General features: G+C 50.0%; 1 protein-coding gene across 1 annotated transcript in view; it reads right to left on the bottom strand.

The window, feature by feature from the left end:
• SOX5 (SRY-box transcription factor 5) overlaps positions 1 to 21,616 on the bottom strand; it is a 297,551-nt gene that overhangs the window by 136,565 nt on the left and 139,370 nt on the right. Inside the window, 2 exon segments of the mRNA XM_059847991.1 lie at positions 8,315 to 8,383; positions 10,770 to 10,942. Coding sequence (XP_059703974.1) covers positions 8,315 to 8,383; positions 10,770 to 10,942 — 242 coding nt within the window.

A 21,616-nucleotide genomic window follows, 5' to 3' on the forward strand; every position in this document is an offset into this window, starting at 1 on the left:
AGGATGCTCTTGTTCCCAGAGCCAGGGATGCCACACAGCGATCTGTCTGTTAAATTGAATCCTTGCCTCCAGATAGACAGATAGATAGAAAGTTTATTTTGAAATGTCTCCTAGTGCTTCTGAGCCTGACTGATGTGAGATGTTATTTTGAACATGCCAAAGCATCTGAACGGCTCCAGTCCTTTCTTTTCAGCGTGCATTCCTTGATAAGTGGCAAAGCTTCCCACTTATCAGTCACTCAAAGTGACTGTGGCTGTCAGCTGTGTACAAAGCGCAATCAGCTCCCAAGAAGAGACACCAGCATTTTTCTTCTCAGTTTGAAGCAAACACGTTTTGACTGCTAGTCATTCAATTTTAAAGCATCTTCAATTAGGGGCGGATGAAGATATAAAGAAAACACATCCTAAACACCTCTGCCAGCCAGCAGTAAAAAATTTATTGTTATCTCCTGCTTCACCTCGCTGCAGAGCAGCAGTGGCAGCCTTTTTTTGGCTGTACAACAGCAGGGCTCAGGATTACACACACTCCACGGAGACAAGACCACAGCCACGGAGAGCTTGTGCTTCCCCAGGCACTTACGGTGGCACCTCGTGTCCCTGTGCCCCTGCTGGCCAACACCTGCACAGGTAGGGCTCACACGGCACCCCAGGGCACCCACTCTGAGCACAAACACTCCCAGGACAACAGGGGCTGCTCTGCAGGCAGCCAGATGCCAAACAACACCATCAGTAAGGCCATGGACACACAGACAAGGAGGGCAAAGGAGGGCTGGCAGGAAAGGGTGGGCAGCTGCCTAAGAAAGGTTACTCAGCACCAGGGAACTGAAAGTGAAAGACAGTGGTCAAAGCTGATGATGAGAGATGCAGAAATTGGAGAGGGGATCTGAAAACAGCACAAAAACAAAAGACAGGGCCCTGAAATGCCTGCTGAGGAGAGAGAAACCAAGATGAGGCCGTGGAGCACAGTGCTGCCAGCTAGGATGGGTGGATCTGACCACTGGCCTTCTCCTTCCAGTCTAGGATGCTGGATTATTTGGGGTGTTTCAGTGCTCTGAGTTTTAACAAAAAAAAAGTTTCTGGCCTCTCCTTGTGATTGTGTGAGAGAACTGGAAAATGGGAACACTGAAAGCTCAGTAACAGAAAGTAAATTAGGAAAAGATGCTAAAATGGCAAGAAAAAAGTCATGAAGTTCAAAACAGTGTTTTAATTTGAGAACATTTGGATCAGTACCACTGGAGAAAACAAGTGCTATTGCCATCCAGTAGCTCAGCATAGGCAAAAAAAGCTGATTTACCTCAATCAAACATGCCCTTGCATTTCCAATAAATTCAAGGTCACAGAACATTCTGAGTTTGAAGGGACCCACCCTCAAGGGTTCAGTTCTTCAGGGAATGGCCTTTATGGGGATCAAAGCCCCAAGCATGCACTGACCAGCTGAGCTCAGGCATGTGTCAGACAGGTACTCCAGGTTTGCCCTGGCACAACAACACCAGCCCAAAACTTGGATGGCAGAAGGGTATGGAAACAGCCTGAGCTCAAACTGCCTGCAGGAACTTGCCAAGGCTTACCTGTGGAGGTAAAACTGGCTGCAAACTGATCCTCTGCCCTGAAAGAAGTACACACAAGGACCCCAACAGCCTTGGACATAACTTAACTGTACAAGGGAAGGCAATGAAGGCCCACAGGTTACTCCAAGTCCAGTCTGCCACAAGTGTTATGAGCTGAAGCTGAGAGCACAGAAAGCACTTAGCTCATTCTCACTGATTTTTCTTTTTTTCCCCAATTCTTTTCCCTATTTCCCCCCAGCCCTAAGGGTTTGTTTGTTTGGGGGTTTTTTTGGGGGGGTGTTGTTCTCTTTGGCTTTGTTTGTTTGTTTTGGGGTTTGTGCATGCATGTGTGTGGTTTTGGATCACTTCTTTCCCAGGGGATTCTTCCTGCCCAAGGGACAGGCGAGTCCCTCTGATAACTGATAGGAGATCAGCTGCAGAGCTCTGTGAGGAACAATTGTTCTGCCTCTCTGCTGGCAGCTCGGGGCTTTGGGAAGAGGTTGCAGAGTCATGGGAAAGGCTGCAGTGTGACTCCTCCTGGGCTCTCCCTGAGAGCAGCCTGCCCCGTCTGTAAGCTGCAGGAAAACAGCTGCTCCTGACACATGATGGATGTGGACAGAGTGTCCCCACATCCAGCAGCACTCCAACTCCAGCCTGACTGTGCACTCACTGCCTGTCACATCCACACCGGCAAAAAAAAATAACAAAAGCCAAAACAAACCACTGCAGCAGACAGAGCCTGCTCTAAAAATGTTCTGGAGAGTGAGGAGGAAGAGATTTTCTCACAGTTTCCTACCGAAGAAAGGTCCCACAAACTCTGCTAGCATGAACAAGAGCCTTCTCTCCATGTTCAGGGGGAGCTGCACCAGGCACTACTTCAGCAGGCTCAGTGTCCTACCAGGGAAACCTCCTGTCCTCACCTCTCTCTAACGTGCAAAGAGGACTCTGGGTGTGGAAAAGCCAATTCTGTGCTGCCCTGCAGGGCCTGCAAAGTGATTGCAGCAGCACAAAGCCCTGCTCTGCTGCCCCTGACTCCTCAGAGGAGCAGAATTCCCAAGGAAAATGGGAACCCAGGAGCAGCAGGCATTACTGAACCTGTAACCAGGCTCTGTGCAGCAGCTGCTCCTTTTCCTGTCCCCAGGGAAGGACTCACCACCTCCAGCCCTTTAAAACCCTGCAGAACTCTGGCTGGGAACCAGGAAAGAAATGCCCCAAGACCTCGTGGCTGCCCTGAGCACACACTGACAGGGCAAAGATCAGGAGTAAGGGTCTCTGCCCTCCTTGTTAAAACCCAAAGTTCTCCAAGTATTTAGCTCACAGTGGCCTGCTGGAGCTTTTCTTGAAGCAGCAGACAGAAAATGAAAGGCTTAGCCATGTTGGAAATATAATTTAAGAATGCAAACTTGTTGGGGCAGGGAAAAAAATCTTCACATTTCTTTTTGTACAATTAATTAATGGGTGTCTTCTCTCAACAAGAGAGAGAAACTGGTACCTTCTACAAAAGGCCAAAAAGAACACAAATGGGCCTGGATATCATGCAGGGGTAACAGGATTGCTCACCTGAGGAGTGCAGAGCAAACAGCAAACCAAAACAACAAAAGTTACTGCCATAACTGGTGGGTAAATGATGGTGTCTACAGCACTCTGGAAGCAGGGCTCCTCCACTGTTTTGGAAGACTGGAACCAGCCCAGAACCTCTTGCTGTTTGGAAAGTTTTGACAATAACAACTGTGTCATTTCAAAACTTTGCATGCTAAGCTTAAGAAATATTTTGCTGAACTTCTGTGTAACTCAGAAACCAAATCCCTCTTTCCTCCCCAAAAACATAGCTAGGTTTTGAAAAACAGATCTGGCTGAAAAATGGCCTAGCCATCCTGCAGGAAATTGTAACTTCAAGACTTTTATGACATTCCAAATTGGAACATCTCAAACCTCAGAGGGCAGTGAGAATGGGGATATTCTGGTTTGGGAGCTCAGCACCTCTTCATCTCCCCACAGCAGCGTGGGGAAGGGGACAGAGCCAGCTGGCAGGATGCAAAGCTGGATGCAGACCCCCAGGGGAAAGCCCTCTGTGGAGCTGGCAGGACATGCAGGGCAGGCAGAGAGCAGGGACAGCCCCACGGCTCACGATGCCACCAAGGCCACAGCAAGGTGCTCACCCAGGAGCTGGCAAAGCCACATCCCCCTGGCAGGGCTGACTCTGAAAGGGTTAACTCCATGTCACTGTGCCTGTGAGGCTGTCAGCAGAGGAGCAAGGCCTGCAAAAGCTGCTTTCAGCAAGGAGAGCTGGGGGTGGGAAGAAGACAAGTGGCCCAGGAAGGCAGGGAGAGACACAAGAACTGGGAATTGGGAACTGGGCTGGGGTTTGTGGGAATGGGGTAGAAACTGTTCTGTGCACAGAGAGAGGTACATGAGTGACCCCCTGCAGGACCTCGTGTGCACCTTCAGCCCTGAACAGAATTACTCCCTCTTGAACACAACTCTGGTGCTGGAGAGGTGAATTCCCACGTTGCAGGCATTTAGCAGGTCCCAGGTGGGGCAGGCCAGAGCCACTGGTTCCAGCTTTGCATCAGAACTCAGCTGGGACCCCCTCACTCCCGGGGTCCAAACCTCCTCACAACAAAAGGGCTCCACTAAAACATCTGCTCCAGCTCTGAAGGAAAATGAAAACCCTCTCCTAAAACACAGACTGCTCTCTGCCAGGAACTGCCCCTGAGTTTCACTTGGATCTTGGGCTGAGTATGTCACTCAGAAAAGAACACAAATTAGTAACCAATTACTGACAGTGTCAAACCAAGAAAGTCAAACAAAACTGTGGCCTAAATGTCAGAAACACTAAAGCAGCGTTTTTGCTGCCTGCTGCTTTGAGATCTTAGTTTTACATTATTGGCAACCTGAAGTGTTCCAAGATCTTGAGCTGGGCTCTCCAAAAAAAATTTTGACTAAAAATCAGAACAGATTAGAAAACAGCATTTGGCCTCTGTTTTGTTTGCCTTCTAATTTTGGAACTTGTAGTGCTCATGGTTTCAGATTTTGCCTGGAAATCTGAGAGTTGGAAGTTTACATTTGGGAGAAACGAAAGCTGGCATTTTTGTCATCACATGACTCCAAGAGCTGGGGCTTGAGGGAAAAACATAAAACATTGTCAGGTTTTCTACAAAATTGTGAGATTAGCAGTATCAGTTTTATCACAATTTAGGCTGCAAGGTTGACCTATTTTATCAACAGTGCCCTACTGAATATGAATTGCTTTATGAATTTTAACAACCATATTTCCTTTCAAATACAGTTCAATTAAAGTGACATTTGTCAGTGAGCTCCAAAGCAAACCCTCCCTGGGCCAGGCTTTGTCTCTGGGCTGCAGGAGCCCTCCCAGCCCTGTGGCTTGGGGACACCCTGGAGGAGGGGTGACACCTGTGGGTGCCCTGGGAGCCCAGCTCAGTCCATGAGCCCCCCCAGGCTCCTGCCCCTCTGTGCCCACGGGAGCTGCAGAGCCCCAGGCTCCAGAGCAAGGGCACCAGGCAGCAGCTGGCCCCACGGAGGAGGAGTGGGACACCAGGAGAGCTCCCTGGAGGACAAAAGGGAGCTGAAGGCAGGAACCTGCTGAGCTGTACCAGGGGCCAGCCTGCCCTCCAGCTGCAGGCCACTGCCTGCCTCAAATGCAGCCTGAAACCTTCGGGGTGCTGATGCACAAGAGCAGGGAAATGCAGACTGCAGCTCCATCTGTGGCAGAGCAGCAGGAGCAGGGGTGCAGGGCAGAGCAGCACCAGCACTCAGCAGGCAGGAACCTGACAGGGCACACCTCCCCACAAGGAGGGGGCAGAGCAGAAGGCACTGTGCACGGGGGGCTGCATCCCAGAGGGGCACAAAACAGGGAGGGGTAGCTAATGATCCAGAGAAACTCAAACCTCTTCACAAATTAGGTCTAGAACATCCTGAAAAGTAGAAAAACAGATTATAAATGTTTGCCAAAACACAAAATCCCATCTAGATCCCATTTTAGCATTTTGAGGTCGTACAGATTCTCCAACCTAATCTGCAACTTTGCTCCAGTTTACTTAACTCTCCACACAAGCTCCTTGTTTTCTGTTCCAGTGACACCACCTCTCAATGAGCTCAGCAGAGATGGGCTAGCAAAAGACATGCCACTTAGAGACTCCATGCCAGGCACATTTTTCCAAGCCCCAGGAACTAAAGGATCTTTCTCCAGCACCCCAGAAGTGCTGGCTGAACTGAGCTGCAGCTCCACTGAGCATCTGCAGTCCTCTGAGGAGGAGAGGGACTCACAGCCCCTGGCTTGGACTGTGTGATGGGCTAAGGAGAAAGGGAACTGTCTCCAAGTTAGCACACTGAGAGAAAGGACTCATAAATCATGGGGTCAGCCAGGTTATGCTTTTTTCTAACCTCAGGGTATTATGCTTTCAATACAATATTTCAATGGCTTTTTTCTCTGCAATAATTTATATGGAATTATGGCAACTCTTACAAGCTTAGAAAAAAATTGGCTCAAGTGAAACGATTCCTTTGTCATAAATAAGTTGAGTTCATAGCTACAGCACAATCATTCAGTGCACCTAAGTCAAACAGTTATCCACTCTTTGTAGGAATATTTCCCTGTCAATAAATCTCATGCTATTTCAAAACCTCAGGCCAGGGTGACAGAAGCCTGTTAGATTAATTAGGGCAAGGTCAGAAAAGCTGAACTCCCAGCTCCATTCCTGTCACAGCTTTCTTCCACCTCCCATAACCCACGGGCTGACTGCAAACTCAGTGACCATTGTAAACATGGCTGTGTTAGGGGGACTCCACTGCCTTCACCCACGTACCCAGGAGGATTTCTTTCAGAACTCCTTCTTCTCTGACAGCCACTAACTGAGGAGAAATGTTTTGCTTTGCATTCACTGTCAATAAGGATTTTTTTTATTTTTAAATGTTTTTCCCTTCAGAGTTATGGCTTCAGCCAGGGTTGATGAGACTCCAGGCTCATACAGGCATGGCAGTGCCCAGACTGCCTGTGCAGTATCACCCAAATTTCAGTGCAAACAGATCAGCCCTGTGGGAACAGCACTGTCTCCCTGCCTGCTCCATTCCTGACCTTTCTTTCTGACCATCCTAAAGGAGGGTGCCACAAATCTGGTGGGGTCTGTGTGAAGTGCACCCTGGAGGTGAAACCCTGACCTCAGCAGGGTCAATATTTCATCTGCAATCCCCTGAGCCAGACCCCCAAACCATTTCTGAGGATTGCAGCTTCCATCAGATGGGACTTGGCTGACTTTCATTTACTACTGACTTAGGTCAAACTTGGACCAGGGATCAAGAGATGAAAGGCTCAATATCTCATTATCAATAACCAGGGTTTTCTTCACTACCCTAAAAACAACATACTTCATTCTTATCTACAGGGCATTAAAACTTAAAAGGGTTGGGGTCAAATTTCATTACTTCAATTTATTTTTATTCACTGCTTATAAAACAACTTCCTCTCTCGCTGCCCTAGCTAAATGCTAAAAATACAAACATTTTCCTTGCTATTGTACAGGTTTTGCTATTGTTTTGCTTTTAAAGTCTCATTAAAAATGCAGCAATAATGAAAAATCCCTCCCACACACAAATTAGGAAGTAGAAAAGAATACAGAGGTCGAGGCCAAGTCAAGCCTTACCAATCTCAAAATTATTTTCAGCAAAGCACATCTTGCATAGAAGTTGCCTTACAGGAGAGGGATGGAGCTTCCCAGGAGTTTTTCACACATGCCCAAGTCCAGATACAGACAGAATGTCCTCTGGAATGACAGAGCCTAGTGTTCCTCCAGTATGAAGCCATACAGCTCCTCTGATCTGCCTGGAATTAGGTTTTCTTCAATGGGTTACAATTGGGATGGATAATTTTAGGCAATTCCCTCTGAAATGCTGATGAAAAGCTTTGGAAGGAGAATCCTGCTGCTACTGAACAAAGAGAACCCAGCCTACAGCAAGCTGCAATGCTCTGCACAAAACTGCAGCATGAAACAACCAGAGGTTCCACCCTGGCCCCAGGTATCTGTAAGAGGTCAAACCTCCTTTGTTATTCCATGGAAACCTCCACAGGCAAATTGATTGGCATTGTTCCCAAAACAGGGCCATGCACATGGAAGAAAATGAAATACAGTCAATGGCAGGAAAGAAACTTCTGAGTACAGCAGGGCAGAAAGAACGAGGTTCACTGGGTGTGCTGGTTTAACAAGTTGCAGGTACCTGCAACTTACACAGCTGCTCTCCTGAACCTAACCAACCTTCTGGCCAGCTTCTCACTCACACAACACCTCCCCACAAATACAAATTTCCAGACTCCCAACACCTCAGGCAGAGGGAAGAAGGTGCACTTGATTATCAACCACTGAGGATTATCAATCACCTCAGCAAAGCCTCAGAAACAGAGCTGCAGGACACTGGCTCCAAACAAACTCTTTCTGGCAATGCTTTTGTCACTCCTGAGGAAAGAGGACTGGTCCTGCAAATTCCTGAATTATTTTATATTATATCCTGCTTGCATGACCAGCTCCTCTAACAGCTTCTTCCTGACCCCACGAGAACCATGTAAATCACACAAGGCCTTCCAGAAACAGACCTTTCTTTTGCCAAATGACAGGTAAAATCCTCTTGTGTTTCCACAAACAAGATGCCAGACAACTGCAGAGAATCTTAAAGGAACTGTGGCAACAATGGCTGAGGGAAAGAGTGGGGAAGGGAAAGGAAGAACAACAGGGGTGTGGGAGGAGATGTGTCTCTGACCTGGATCTGCTGCTGAAGAAGGTTAATTTTGTGCTGCTGCTGCAGAAGCTGCTGCTGTTGTCTTGCAATCTGTGAAGAAATGGCACAGAAGAATCATGAGATATGGATCACCATTCCAAGAGTCCATCCACAGGAGCTCTGACCCTGCCCAGCTCTGCAAACCTCTCCCCTGAGCCAGGGAACCTCCGAGGGCAGAGCTGCTGCTGAGCAAGGGGCACGGGCTCACTTCACTGCTCCACCAGGGAGAAAGGGACAGCTATGCAAAATGTGAGCTGCACACAAGGCAAGGACCTGTGCAACAATCTCCCTGAAATGGCACTGCTCAAGAACAACACCAGCAGAGAAACCAAAAATGGATGGAGGAAGGTAGACAAAGCAACAAAGTAGGATGGCCAGAAATACTCTCCTGTTTGGCACCACCTGCTCAAAAACTCCCAAAAATGGCAATCTGACACCTTGGAGCAAGCAAGGCTCTTAGTGTGCAAGGAGCCTGGAACCAAGCTTGGGAAAATCCCTGGCTCTCCAAGGGGTGTGTGAGCTGCAGGAGCTGGGGGCAGGCAGGGGCACAGGGCTCAAGACCAGCCTGGGCTGTGCAGGTGCCTGCAGTCCCTCTCAGGCTCCCTCACAGCCAAGTGCAGCCTCCCAGAAGGACTTCCACCCTCCCTCTCCCTGCACGGCTGCAAATGCTGCTCTGGACTCGTTTTACAGCCATGAAGGGAAAAAGCAGACATGAACAGAATGGAGTGAAGAGCTCTAAGGGCTGGAGGGACATAAACCACTCTTGAACTTAAAAAGCAAATTTGAAGAACTTTCACTGGAGTTGTCCCAAAAGCTCAGCTGCCATGAACAGCCCGTGCAGCACAGACACTGGAAAGAGCTCTGCTCTCCCCCTGTGTCATGCACACCTCTCAGGGCCAGCTGGAAACTCAGACACACTTACTGGGGGAAACTCTGGGCTTTCTTCCCCTTAGGTAGCTTCTTTTCTATTATCAGACTGTTTGCATAAGAAACACTCACTCATAGTTAGCTCCACGTCTAACAGAGCAAACGAATGTTTTCTTTCTGGAGCCTTTTTTAAGAAAGAAAAATAATTTTTACTTCTACATTTTTTCAGAGTTTGGATATTTTCATTTCTGCATAATAAAGAAGTATACACAATTTCTTCAATTAAAAGAAATCCTAGTTATTCTAATTTCTTATTGCCTTTTTCTACTGCCTTCAATTTCTTTTTCTCTATTGAATCCCTCAGCCGTGCTGTGGCACAGGTGACTTTGGGAGGCAGGGTGAAGGAAGAGCTGGTACAGGATGTCTCCTGGTGAAGGAATCTTGCCAATTCCACCTTCACCCCTTCCTCTACCTTTGCTGCCCCAACAACAGCAGGACACAAACTCTGCAGCTCAAGGTAAGTCACTTCTGTTCCCCATGTGGCATTTCAGGTGTGAGGCCAAAATACCCTTTGTTCAAGAAAAGATTTCTAAATGATTAAAACCAGGGAAAACCAAGGCTTAAATGTCTGAAGGCAGCAGCAGTGCCTTAGAAATCTCAAGACTTGCTTAAGTACAATACCAACACTGAATATGACAACTATGACAGATTTCAAAGAATTTTGTGAGTTTGATAAAACTCACAGAGCTGCAATTCTGTGATAAAATTTTAAACTAGATATCTAAATATGCTCTGCTCGTGTTCAAGTACAAAAGCAGACATTAATTTCTGTTCAAATCTGCCCAGTGAAATCTGTGAGAGAAGTTGTGGTTTTGCCTAAAATGCTGTGTGTCCACGTGTGCCCCCTGGAAGGGATGCCATGTGAAAACCACGTCTGCATTTCCAGCCAAGGGCACACTTGCAAGAACTGAAAATCAAATCTCTCAAGTGCAGAAGAAAAAAAGTCACACTTGTTCACTGATTTTATATTAATCTCTGCTTTTCTCCACAGCTGGCAAAACCCACCCTCTCCATGTCTCACGTTACAATCCAAGTGCTGCATTTTGCTCTTTTTATACCTGCTCAGGATTTCTGAATTAAAGCTGTTTTGGGGTTATTCAGGAGGGCTGGATTTGCCTGTTTATTTACAGATAGCCCTAACAGCACTGAAGATAACAGAGAACTGCAGGATATTCTGAGTTGCAAGGGACTCCCAGGGAGCATCCAGTCCAACTCTGAATGAAGAGGCTGAACCCACAGCCTTGGCACTGCTGGCAGCAGGCTCTGAACAACTCCAGGATGGATATGTGGCAAATCAAGTTTGCAGGCATGAACTCCCCTCTGTAACCTGCTACATCTCCATCCATGATCAGGATTAAACTGCACAGCATTCTCCTGATACGTTTTCGTTCAAGCTTTTCCACCTTGGAGAGCACACAGCAAGGATTCTGGGTGCAGAGCACCTTCAGGGCACGGAGGAAGGCTGCTGGGCAGCCCTGGCAGAGGGGCTGAGGCTGCAGGGCTCACTCACCTGCTCCTGCTGCTGCTTGGCCAGCTCCATTTGCTGCCGCTGCTTCTCGATCTGAGACGCTGCCAGCTTCTTCTGCTCGTCGTGGGCTGCCAGCAGCTGCTCCCTCAGGCTGGTCAGCTGGTTGATCATGCCCATGAGCTGCCTCTCCTTCTCAGCCAGGCTTTCTGGAGTCCCTGGGCATCATATGGCGGGGGAGAACGGAAAAAAGGGGGGAAGGAGAAGAGAGAACATTTAGAGAGATGCAGCTCTGGATTTTCTCTTTACTGTGCAGCTTTGCTGTCAGCAGTTTCAGGGGAGGCAAAGAGCAGCAGCAGATTGCAATGTGCTGCACACACAGACCTCTCCTCTACAGGAACACGAGCCATGGAGGGTAAATCTGCACACAGGCTTGGAGCTGGGGTCCCCCTGCAATGCTCCTTTGCCCTCTCAGCTGTTCTGCACTGCCTTTCTGTCAGATTACAGAGGGAAATAACACTGCCTATTTTGAGGAAGTTTCAAGGTTTAAACACTGGGGATCAAAAATCAACCCTTCCAGGTTTGTAACACAACAACATTTATGGCAGAAACTCAGGAAAAGGTGCACTTTCTGTAGTGCCAAAGCACTGATGTAGGGTAAGCATTAACACCCCTCTGTAACCTGTTATATCATCCACATCCCTGATCAGGATTAAATTATACAGCACCTAAATTGTCAGTAACTCCTATTGCTGTTGCTGCCACCGAGGTGCAATTTAAAAGGAAAAACTCTTTTCTAAACATATCCAAAATGTGAGTTAAACACCACTCACCATCACTCTCATGTGTACTGCTCTTAGATGTTTTTTATGGTGGAGCTCAGCAGACACAGACAGAGGAACTCACCACCTCACTTTCATAACCATGCTGAAGAAATTATTTTTCTACCCAGAAGGACAGTGGTTATAAGGGAAGGGAAGAAAAAATTCCAAGAAAAATCAAAAGCTATGAATCATACACTACAAAAAAAAAAAAAAAAAAAGCACTTTTAATATACGTAGGATCATTTGACTGTGAATTTCAAAGACCTGAAAATATGTGTAGCAGCTAATCCACAGATATCCCCAATACCACCACACCCTCTCACATGAGTCAGAGCCTATGAAAACCTTTCTAAAAAGCCTTCAGGAAAGGATTAAGGCTATCAGTGTCAGTGCCTCCTCTGAAAATAGCCAGCTTTTGGGACTACCCTGCCACACAAACCCCTTTCAAACACAGGAAGCATTCTTCTGCCAATGTCACCCGTGCTCTCCAAGTGAAAAAAAAAAAAAAAAAAAAGGAAAAAGAAAAAAAATTGGCGACTACAGCAAGCATGCTCCTAGCCAACTATCAGTCAGACATGGAAAGAGCTACTGGTAATGGCTCATTTAGCCTCCCCCCTGCCAGTGCAGGAATGCTCCCTGCAGTATTTCACACAGCCTGCTCGACTGGATTGAAATGTCTGCGATGGTGAATCCTCTGCTCCTGCTCTGAAAGGCTGCACCACAGCCTTTGAGGGGCCACTGGGAGGCCTCTTTGCTTGACAGTCAGCTTAATTTACTTTTGGTTTTGGTTACTTTTACCTAATTTCAATGATGTGATCCCAAGCAACATCCGTGTGCTGCTTCAGCCAAGTGCAAGCACTCAAACCCACTGGTAGACAGCCACATGCAAGTGCAAAACCACAGAGAACCACCAGGAAAAAATGTGACAGAAGAAATGCTACTGAATTGTTTTTCATTAGGGCTCTAGAAATTTCTGTGAAAATATTCTCACCACATAACAAAGAACTACAGCAGAAGATTCTCAGATAAAGCCTCCAGAAAAACTGTGGTACAAGCTGGAAACTTGAGAAACACACTGCAACAGAAAGCATAGGCCTTCAAACCTGCTCTGCTAAAAGCTGTGAGGAGGAATGGGAGCCAGTGCTAAAACACTCCCAGGGCTGCAGAAAACAGTTCTAACTATGAGCTTTCCTTCCAGCACTGGAGAGAGAACTGCCACAAGAAATGCATTTGCCACCTGGCCACGGAATTGATCAGAGGTCTCTACTGCCACTCTTGCATCCTTTATTTGCTGCTCCCCAGGAGAAAGGTGCAGGGTCTCCAAGGGGTGCAGAACTGCTCTAGGAGGCAGCCCCTGCCTGGCCTGTCCAGGGGGCTTAGCACAAAGCTCCTCTAATGACCACTGCCATGCACTGAGGCTGCCACTGGAACACCTGAGCACAAAATAGTCTGTGTTTATTTATTGATTCAGCAGGTATTTTATCCCTAACTTTTACTGAGGGTGGATGCAAGCATGAGAGAGAGGGGAAGAAGGTCCTGCAGAAAGAAGGAACACTCAAGACTGCCTCAGCCCTTGAGAGAGGGTGAGCAGAGAGCAATCACTGTCCAGGACACAGCACAGCTCCTCAGCACTGCTGCTTCATCCCTGCATTCCCAGCTCCTGCAGCAGCCTTCAGCTGGGAATCAAAAAGCTCTTTGTAAAGTTAAATTAATCCCTATCTTTAAGTTAATCTGAAGGGTGGAAGAATGTTTCCCCATGTGTGAAGTGACAGGCAGAGAGCTCACAGTCCCCAAGAGAGGCAGAGGAGCCGTGCTGCTCTCCAGCCCCGTGTGCCCAGGCTGGGGAGGGGAGGGCACAGGCAGGGACATCCCCTCCTGCACAGGACATCCCCTCCAGCACTGGGACATCCCCTCCTGCCCAGGACATCCCCTCCTGCACAGGACATCCCCTCCTGCACAGGGACATCCCCTCCTGCACTGGGACATCCCCTCCTGCACAGGGACATCCCCTCCAGCACTGGGACATCCCCTTCAGCACTGGGACATCCCCTCCTGCACAGGACATCCCCTCCAGCACAGGGACATCCCCTCCTGCACTGGGACATCCCCTCCTGCACAGGACATCCCCTCCTGCCCAGGACATCCCCTCCTGCACAGGACATCCCCTCCTGCACTGGGACATCCCCTCCTGCACAGGACATCCCCTCCTGCACTGGGACATCCCCTCCTGCACTGGGACATCCCCTCCTGCACAGGACATCCCCTCCTGCACAGGACATCCCCTCCTGCACAGGGACATCCCCTCCTGCACTGGGACATCCCCTCCTGCACAGGACATCCCCTCCTGCACAGGGACATCCCCTCCTGCACTGGGACATCCCCTCCTGCACAGGGACATCCCCTCCAGCACTGGGACATCCCCTTCAGCACTGGGACATCCCCTCCTGCACAGGACATCCCCTCCAGCACAGGGACATCCCCTCCTGCACTGGGACATCCCCTCCTGCACAGGACATCCCCTCCTGCCCAGGACATCCCCTCCTGCACAGGACATCCCCTCCTGCACTGGGACATCCCCTCCTGCACAGGACATCCCCTCCTGCACTGGGACATCCCCTCCTGCACTGGGACATCCCCTCCTGCACAGGACATCCCCTCCAGCACTGGGACATCCCCTCCAGCACAGGGACATCCCCTCCTGCACTGGGACATCCCCTCCTGCACAGGACATCCCCTCCTGCACAGGACATCCCCTCCTGCACTGGGACATCCCCTCCTGCACTGGGACATCCCCTCCAGCACAGGGACATCCCCTCCTGCACAGGGACATCCCCTCCTGCACTGGGACATCCCCTCCAGCACAGGACATCCCCTCCAGCACTGGGACATCCCCTCCTGCACTGGGACATCCCCTCCTGCACAGGGACATCCCCTCCTGCCCAGGGACATCCCCTCCAGCACAGGGACATCCCCTCCTGCACAGGACATCCCCTCCTGCACAGGGACATCCCCTCCAGCACTGGGACATCCCCTCCAGCACTGGGACATCCCCTCCTGCACTGGGACATCCCCTCCTGCACAGGACATCCCCTCCTGCACTGGGACATCCCCTCCTGCACTGGGACATCCCCTCCTGCACAGGACATCCCCTCCTGCACTGAACATCCCCTCCAGCACTGGGACATTCCCTCCTGCACAGGACATCCCCTCCTGCACAGGGACATCCCCTCCTGCACTGGGACATCCCCTCCTGCACAGGGACATCCCCTCCAGCACTGGGACATCCCCTTCAGCACTGGGACATCCCCTCCTGCACAGGACATCCCCTCCAGCACAGGGACATCCCCTCCTGCACTGGGACATCCCCTCCTGCACAGGACATCCCCTCCTGCCCAGGACATCCCCTCCTGCACAGGACATCCCCTCCTGCACTGGGACATCCCCTCCTGCACAGGACATCCCCTCCTGCACTGGGACATCCCCTCCTGCACTGGGACATCCCCTCCTGCACAGGGACATCCCCTCCTGCACTGGGACATCCCCTCCTGCACAGGACATCCCCTCCTGCACAGGACATCCCCTCCAGCACAGGGACATCCCCTCCTGCACAGGGACATCCCCTCCTGCACTGGGACATCCCCTCCAGCACAGGACATCCCCTCCAGCACTGGGACATCCCCTCCTGCACTGGGACATCCCCTCCTGCACAGGGACATCCCCTCCTGCCCAGGGACATCCCCTCCTGCACAGGACATCCCCTCCTGCCCAGGGACATCCCCTCCAGCACTGGGACATCCCCTCCTGCACTGGGACATCCCCTCCAGCACTGGGACATCCCCTCCTGCACTGGGACATCCCCTCCTGCACAGGGACATCCCCTCCAGCACTGGGACATCCCCTCCTGCACTGGGACATCCCCTCCAGCACAGGGACATCCCCTCCTGCACAGGACATCCCCTCCAGCACAGGGACATCCCCTCCAGCACTGGGACATCCCCTCCTGCACTGGGACATCCACTCCTGCACAGGACATCCCCTCCAGCACTGGGACATCCCCTCCTGCACAGGACATCCCCTCCTGCCCAGGGACATCCCCTCCTGCACAGGACATCCCCTCCTGCACTGGGACATTCCCTCCAGCACTGGGACATCCCCTCCAGCACTGGGACATCCCCTCCAGCACTGGGACATCCCCTCCTGCACTGGGACATCCCCTCCTGCACAGGACATCCCCTCCTGCACTGGGACATCCCCTCCTGCACTGGGACATCCCCTCCTGCACAGGGACATCCCCTCCAGCACTGGGACATCCCCTCCTGCACAGGGACATCCCCTCCTGCACTGGACATCCCCTCCTGCACTGGGACATCCCCTCCAGCACTGGGACATCCCCTCCAGCACTGGGACATCCCCTCCTGCACTGGGACATCCCCTCCAGCACAGGGACATCCCCTCCTGCACAGGACATCCCCTCCAGCACAGGGACATCCCCTCCAGCACTGGGACATCCCCTCCTGCACTGGGACATCCACTCCTGCACAGGACATCCCCTCCAGCACTGGGACATCCCCTCCTGCACAGGACATCCCCTCCAGCACTGGGACATCCCCTCCTGCACAGGACATCCCCTCCTGCCCAGGGACATCCCCTCCTGCACAGGACATCCCCTCCTGCACTGGGACATTCCCTCCAGCACTGGGACATCCCCTCCAGCACTGGGACATCCCCTCCAGCACTGGGACATCCCCTCCTGCACAGGGACATCCCCTCCAGCACTGGGACATCCCCTCCTGCCCTGGGACATCCCCTCCTGCACAGGACATCCCCTCCTGCACTGGGACATCCCCTCCAGCACTGGGACATCCCCTCCTGCACAGGACATCCCCTCCTGCACAGGACATCCCCTCCTGCACTGGGACATCCCCTCCTGCACTGGGACATCCCCTCCAGCACTGGGACATCCCCTCCTGCACAGGACATCCCCTCCAGCACAGGGACATCCCCTCCTGCACAGGGACATCCCCTCCAGCCTGCCTGGCTGGCACAGAGCAGCAAACCCTTCAGCAGCTTCCCCTGAGTCCCAAGAGCAAAGTGCAGCCTGCAGCTCTTGGTGCTGGGCACAGCAGGGCCAGGGATGTGCTGAAGAGTGCAGGGGAGGCCAGAGCATCACCAGGGCTGGAGCACCTCTCCTCTCAAAGGCTGAGAGTTGGGGCTGCTCAGCCTGGAGAAAAGAAAGCTCCAGAGACACCTTCCAGCACCTCAAGGGGCTTTTGGAGATGGGGACAAACCTTTCAGCAGGGCCTGCTGTGACAGGACAGGCAGTGGTTTACACTAGAGAGGGTCAGTTCAGCTTGGATATAAGGGAGCAGTTTACAGTGAAGGTGGTAAAACACAGCACCAGGTTGCCCAGAGAGGTGGTGCATGCCCCATGCTCAGAAATGTTCAATTTTCAGGGCTTTGAACAGCCTGGAGCACTGAGAGGTGTCCCTGGGCACTGCAGGGTGAGCTGCTGACCTTCCCAGAGCCTGGCTGTGAGCTCAGGGCAGGCAGTGCCTGCCACTGCAGACACCAGCACCACATGCAGCATGCAGCCAGGCACAGATTCACTCGTCTCCTCATCATTTTCTGTTTTCAGAGACAATCTGAACTGCCCACAAGGGGTGTTTTATATCCCCCTTACTAAGTGCAATGCATAATTCCTGGGGTTTATACAGCTGGAGTGAAAGTACTCTGACAAAAGGCAGACTGCTTGCATTACATTTCTCGAGCTATTTCAGTTTGCTAATAAACCAAAAGGGAAAATTTATCAGCATCAGCTTTATAAAAAAAATCTTCTCTTGGAGAATACTTCCTGGAAAACATGGCTTAGTGGGTACTTTTTTTTCCCAGGACTAAGCCATCCTTCCAGTAACTGGAATAGTACTTAATGATCATTTCAATTCTTTGAGGTAATAATTCCTTGCAAAGTAAGTATTGGATAGCCATACTCTCAAGTGACCTGCACAAAACCAGAGGCAGAAAAAGAGATCAGCTATGTGGCTCTAATGAGAGATGGTGAGTTCTGTGCAATTTCCCCTTGTCTTCCTCACACTTCCATGCAAGCTCCACTGATGGTGAGTCACAGTTTTGACATATCTTGCAGGTAACTGCTGGCTTGTAAATGTGTGAAAATGAAAAAAAAAAAAAGGGAAGTACTTGAGTCAGACAGGCTTTATAATAATGTTAAGTGTTTGCATTTAGTTTAAGTTTGGTGGTTTTTATGTTAGCCTTATTACAAGCACACCTTTCCTATAATTACTTTTCTTAAAATGGCCAACAAAAGTGCCATTTCACACTGCCATGGCCAAGCCTGTACTGCTCTGCATACACCCAGAGGCCACAGCATGGACAGGGCTATTTATTTAATGGTGAGGTGAGGCCAACAGTGGGCTCACTACCTAAATACAACCAGCTCCAGGATGTTTTTACTGCAGAGTTAAGAGCTCCAGCTGGTTCTGTACCCTTGTCTAGATGCTGTAGGCTGGGGGTAAACAAGGATGGTGGGCTCTTGTCCTACCCTCACTATTTTCTCTGTGTTAACCTGCACCAGGTCTAAAGCTGTATCGTGGTGTGAAGTGCCTTGGCAGCCAAGGGATTTCCACTTGGAGAATTCTGCAGCTCACAGGGCAAAACTTGTCAGTGTCTTAGCAACTAAGACAGCAACAAATACAGACAGTTCTCAAATTATCCTAGTCACAAAGTAATGAACTATCACAGGGCTGGTGACCCTGCAAGAACCTGGGAGGGGGTGCAAACCCCTGTCCCCAGCAGCCACCTTCAGCTGCTTCCTGCTGACCTCCCTGGGGCTGCTCCAAGCAGCACAGAGCTGGGCATGGCTCTGGAGCTGGGCATGGCTCTGTGGTTCTGGAGCTGGGCACGGCCCTGGGGCTGGGCATGGCTCTGGGGCTGGGCATGGCTCTGTGGTTCTGGAGCTGGGCACAGCCCTGGGGCTGGCCTTGACACCTGGCAGTGCTCTCACCCCAGGCAGGCAGCAGGGCTGCCAGAAAACCCTCAGTGTCCATCACAGCAGGGCACACCTTGCCAGCAAGCTGGACCACTCCACAGAAATTCAGAGTGAGAGCCTCGAAGCAATGGCTGAAGGATTGCTCTGGATCAGCCTGAGAGCCAGCACAAACACACTGCACATTTCATGTCCAGCAGAGCCTTTAAGCAGCAGGCCACCTGCCCCCCAGCAGGCTGCTGCAGGTGCTCTCTGTGCTCCTTCACTGCTAGGGCAGAACGTGGATTTTCCCCACCTGAGGGAAGCAGCTCAGGCAAAGGACCATCAAAGCACACACTGCAGGCTGGGAACTGCACAAAGCACCAAGAAAAGATGCTCTCCAGATGTGTCAGCCTGTCCTCTCTCACTGTGAACAGAAACCCAGGAAAACCCATGTTGTGGATGCAGCAGCCACAGCAGATGGCAATGAAAGAAGACTCAGAGTAGTGGCATTCTGTACCACCAAACCTAAACTCCATCTCAGATCAACACTACCCATAATAGTGTTTAAGTAGTAGAAGAAATTTACTCAAATGTGAAATAAACTATTACACATTCTTCGTTCTGATTCACAGTCTCAGACTGGCAGTGACAGTAACATTTTAATAAACATTAGAATGAAGACACCAATATGACCAAATGACACACTTAAAGTGAGAAAAGGAACAGGAGAAACCTTGGCATACCCACCCAAAACAGAACCAGAGCAAAAAAAAGGCAGAGGAACTGCTTCTGCCATCAAAACAGTAAATACTTTGTTATAATTTATTAGACAGAACGAGATGTAAATGAGGAACTGGGAAAGCCAATATTTTCTTTAGCAGGCATTTTGAGCTTTTGCTGCAAACGTTCAGGCAGTGGGGCTGTTTGCTCCCAGCCAGCCCGGGGATGTGCATGCCCCAGGGCCAGGCTGTCCCCAGCCCCTCTGTCCCTCCCCACAAACTGCTGGGGACAGCCCCAGCCAGGGCTGCCCGTGCAGGGACACCCCTGCCCAGCCAGCTTACTGTCAGGGGGACTGCCTAAACAGCTTTTGAACTGCCAGGATCTGTCTTTCAAAGGGAAATCAAAGAAAACAATGTGCAAGCACAAAGCCTGGAAGACATAATAATATTGTATTATGTTGGTGTCATTAGCTGTGCTTACAAAAGGGAAAAAAGCCTCCTGTATCTACAAAGTTTTCTACGGGGGAAAAACTCATTAAATGGAAATAAGAATATTTTGAAGTGCTCTGTATTCAAATAATGCTGGGATGTATAATAATAATTAGAGCATGCAGTATAAAGCATTTTTTAATTTCAAAGCACCACCTAATTGATCTTCTTAAAGACTGTTTGCAGGTAGAAAGGTGATGGCATGCATTATGTTTTTCAAGAGCAAACCGAGGCACAAAGTTTTTAGCAACTCTCTGAAAGTCATTCTGCACTTTATGTGGTGTAGGAGGTTTTATTGCTGCCTCGGTGAAGTCACCAGCAGAACTACTGCAGCAAGGCCAAGAATTTCCCCACTGACTTTTAACAGTAATACACGTTAAAGAGATAATTAAGTCTGTGTTTGACCCAGTTGGAGACGAGGTAGGGTTTCAGCCAAGGGGACCCTTATGAATGAAGCAATTATTGATGTCATCCAGCTCATGGAGCAAGAGCCCTGCCACAGCACAGCCTCTGTGACTTTGATGTAACAGCCCTGAGACAAGGGCTGAGCTGCAGCCCATGCATGAGCTAAACACTGAGTCACCTCCAAGCATTTCCTGCAATGCTGGGCTTTGGCAGCAGGCTTTTTTAGCCAGCAAAGGTTGCAGTTTTGACACAAAAATGAAGGGTTTTCAAACTGAACAGGCTATTAACCAAGCCTTCCTCAGAAAGAGTGAAATCCTACTAGTCCTCACTGTACCAAATCCAAAGAATAAATAAAATAATCAGCAGTTCATGAAAGAACTATCTCTTCTAGAGGGTTTTCTTACAGCATCTTTCCTCCACAGTATCATTCTCATCCCAGTGTCAACTATTTTTTCTTCACTCCTCCTGCCAGTTTTAACCTTGACATTTTAGAAATCTAAACCCAACAATAATTTGCTTAGTAAGGAAACCAGCAAAGTAAATCAGGCCACCTAGTCTTCTACATTAAAGAACTAATCTGTGTCATGCTCTCCCTAACTAAAACTCTAAAATTCTATTTGTAACACAAATGTAAAGAGGAGCATTCCCTTCCCTGCTGCTGACCTCCCCTGCAGGCACTGATAAAGCCATGAGGAGCTGATGTTTCCCCCAGGAAAAGCAGGCTGAGAAACACATCTAGCTGGCTGAGCTGAGTTCACATTTAACATCTTCTTCCTGCTGTTCCTGAGCAGCAGTGGGGAATGTCCATGGCCAAGCAGTGGGACTGTGCTTTGAATCCTGGACCTGCTGGGATGTGTGGCTCTGTGCTTGGGAACCTGTGCTACCCCCCTGACCAACACTGCACAGTGCCTCACTCTGGACTAGAACAGAGCTTCCCAGGCCACTCAGTCCTGCAGCTGTCAGCACAAAACCATCTGAAATCTGGCACTTTTCATTTAAGCCCCCTTTGCTACACAATGACTGCATCTTACAACTACCCACCTTGCTAAATTCAATTATTTCATCTCATTGCTGGGGCCAGTCAGTATAATGAGAGAAAACTTTCTGAGTGCTTTTTACTTGGCAAGCCACAGGCACCAGAAACAGAAAGAAGGAAAGAAGAAGTGCACAGTTCAAACTGCACCTACAGATTTATGTAATGAATCCTCTCTGTCTGACAAGCCAAATTCCTCTGAAGGGCAGCGAGATGTAAGGAAGGTGTTTATTTCAGCAGATAGACATTCTTCATCTTCTGTGATGTCAGAGCAAGGTGAAGAATGAGTAAAACCAAATCATGAGCAATCCCCCTCTTTTGCCATTACTAGCCCCAAAACTCATCTTCTGCAGGGAAAGAGAAGCTCAGCTGCCCTGTACCAGCCCAGCACCCCGGTGTCTCACCGGGCTGGAAAGAGGCAGTCACTGAGCACTCTCTAT

This window comes from Haemorhous mexicanus, chromosome 5, assembly GCF_027477595.1.
Source record: "Haemorhous mexicanus isolate bHaeMex1 chromosome 5, bHaeMex1.pri, whole genome shotgun sequence".
Lineage (NCBI taxonomy): Eukaryota > Metazoa > Chordata > Aves > Passeriformes > Fringillidae > Haemorhous > Haemorhous mexicanus.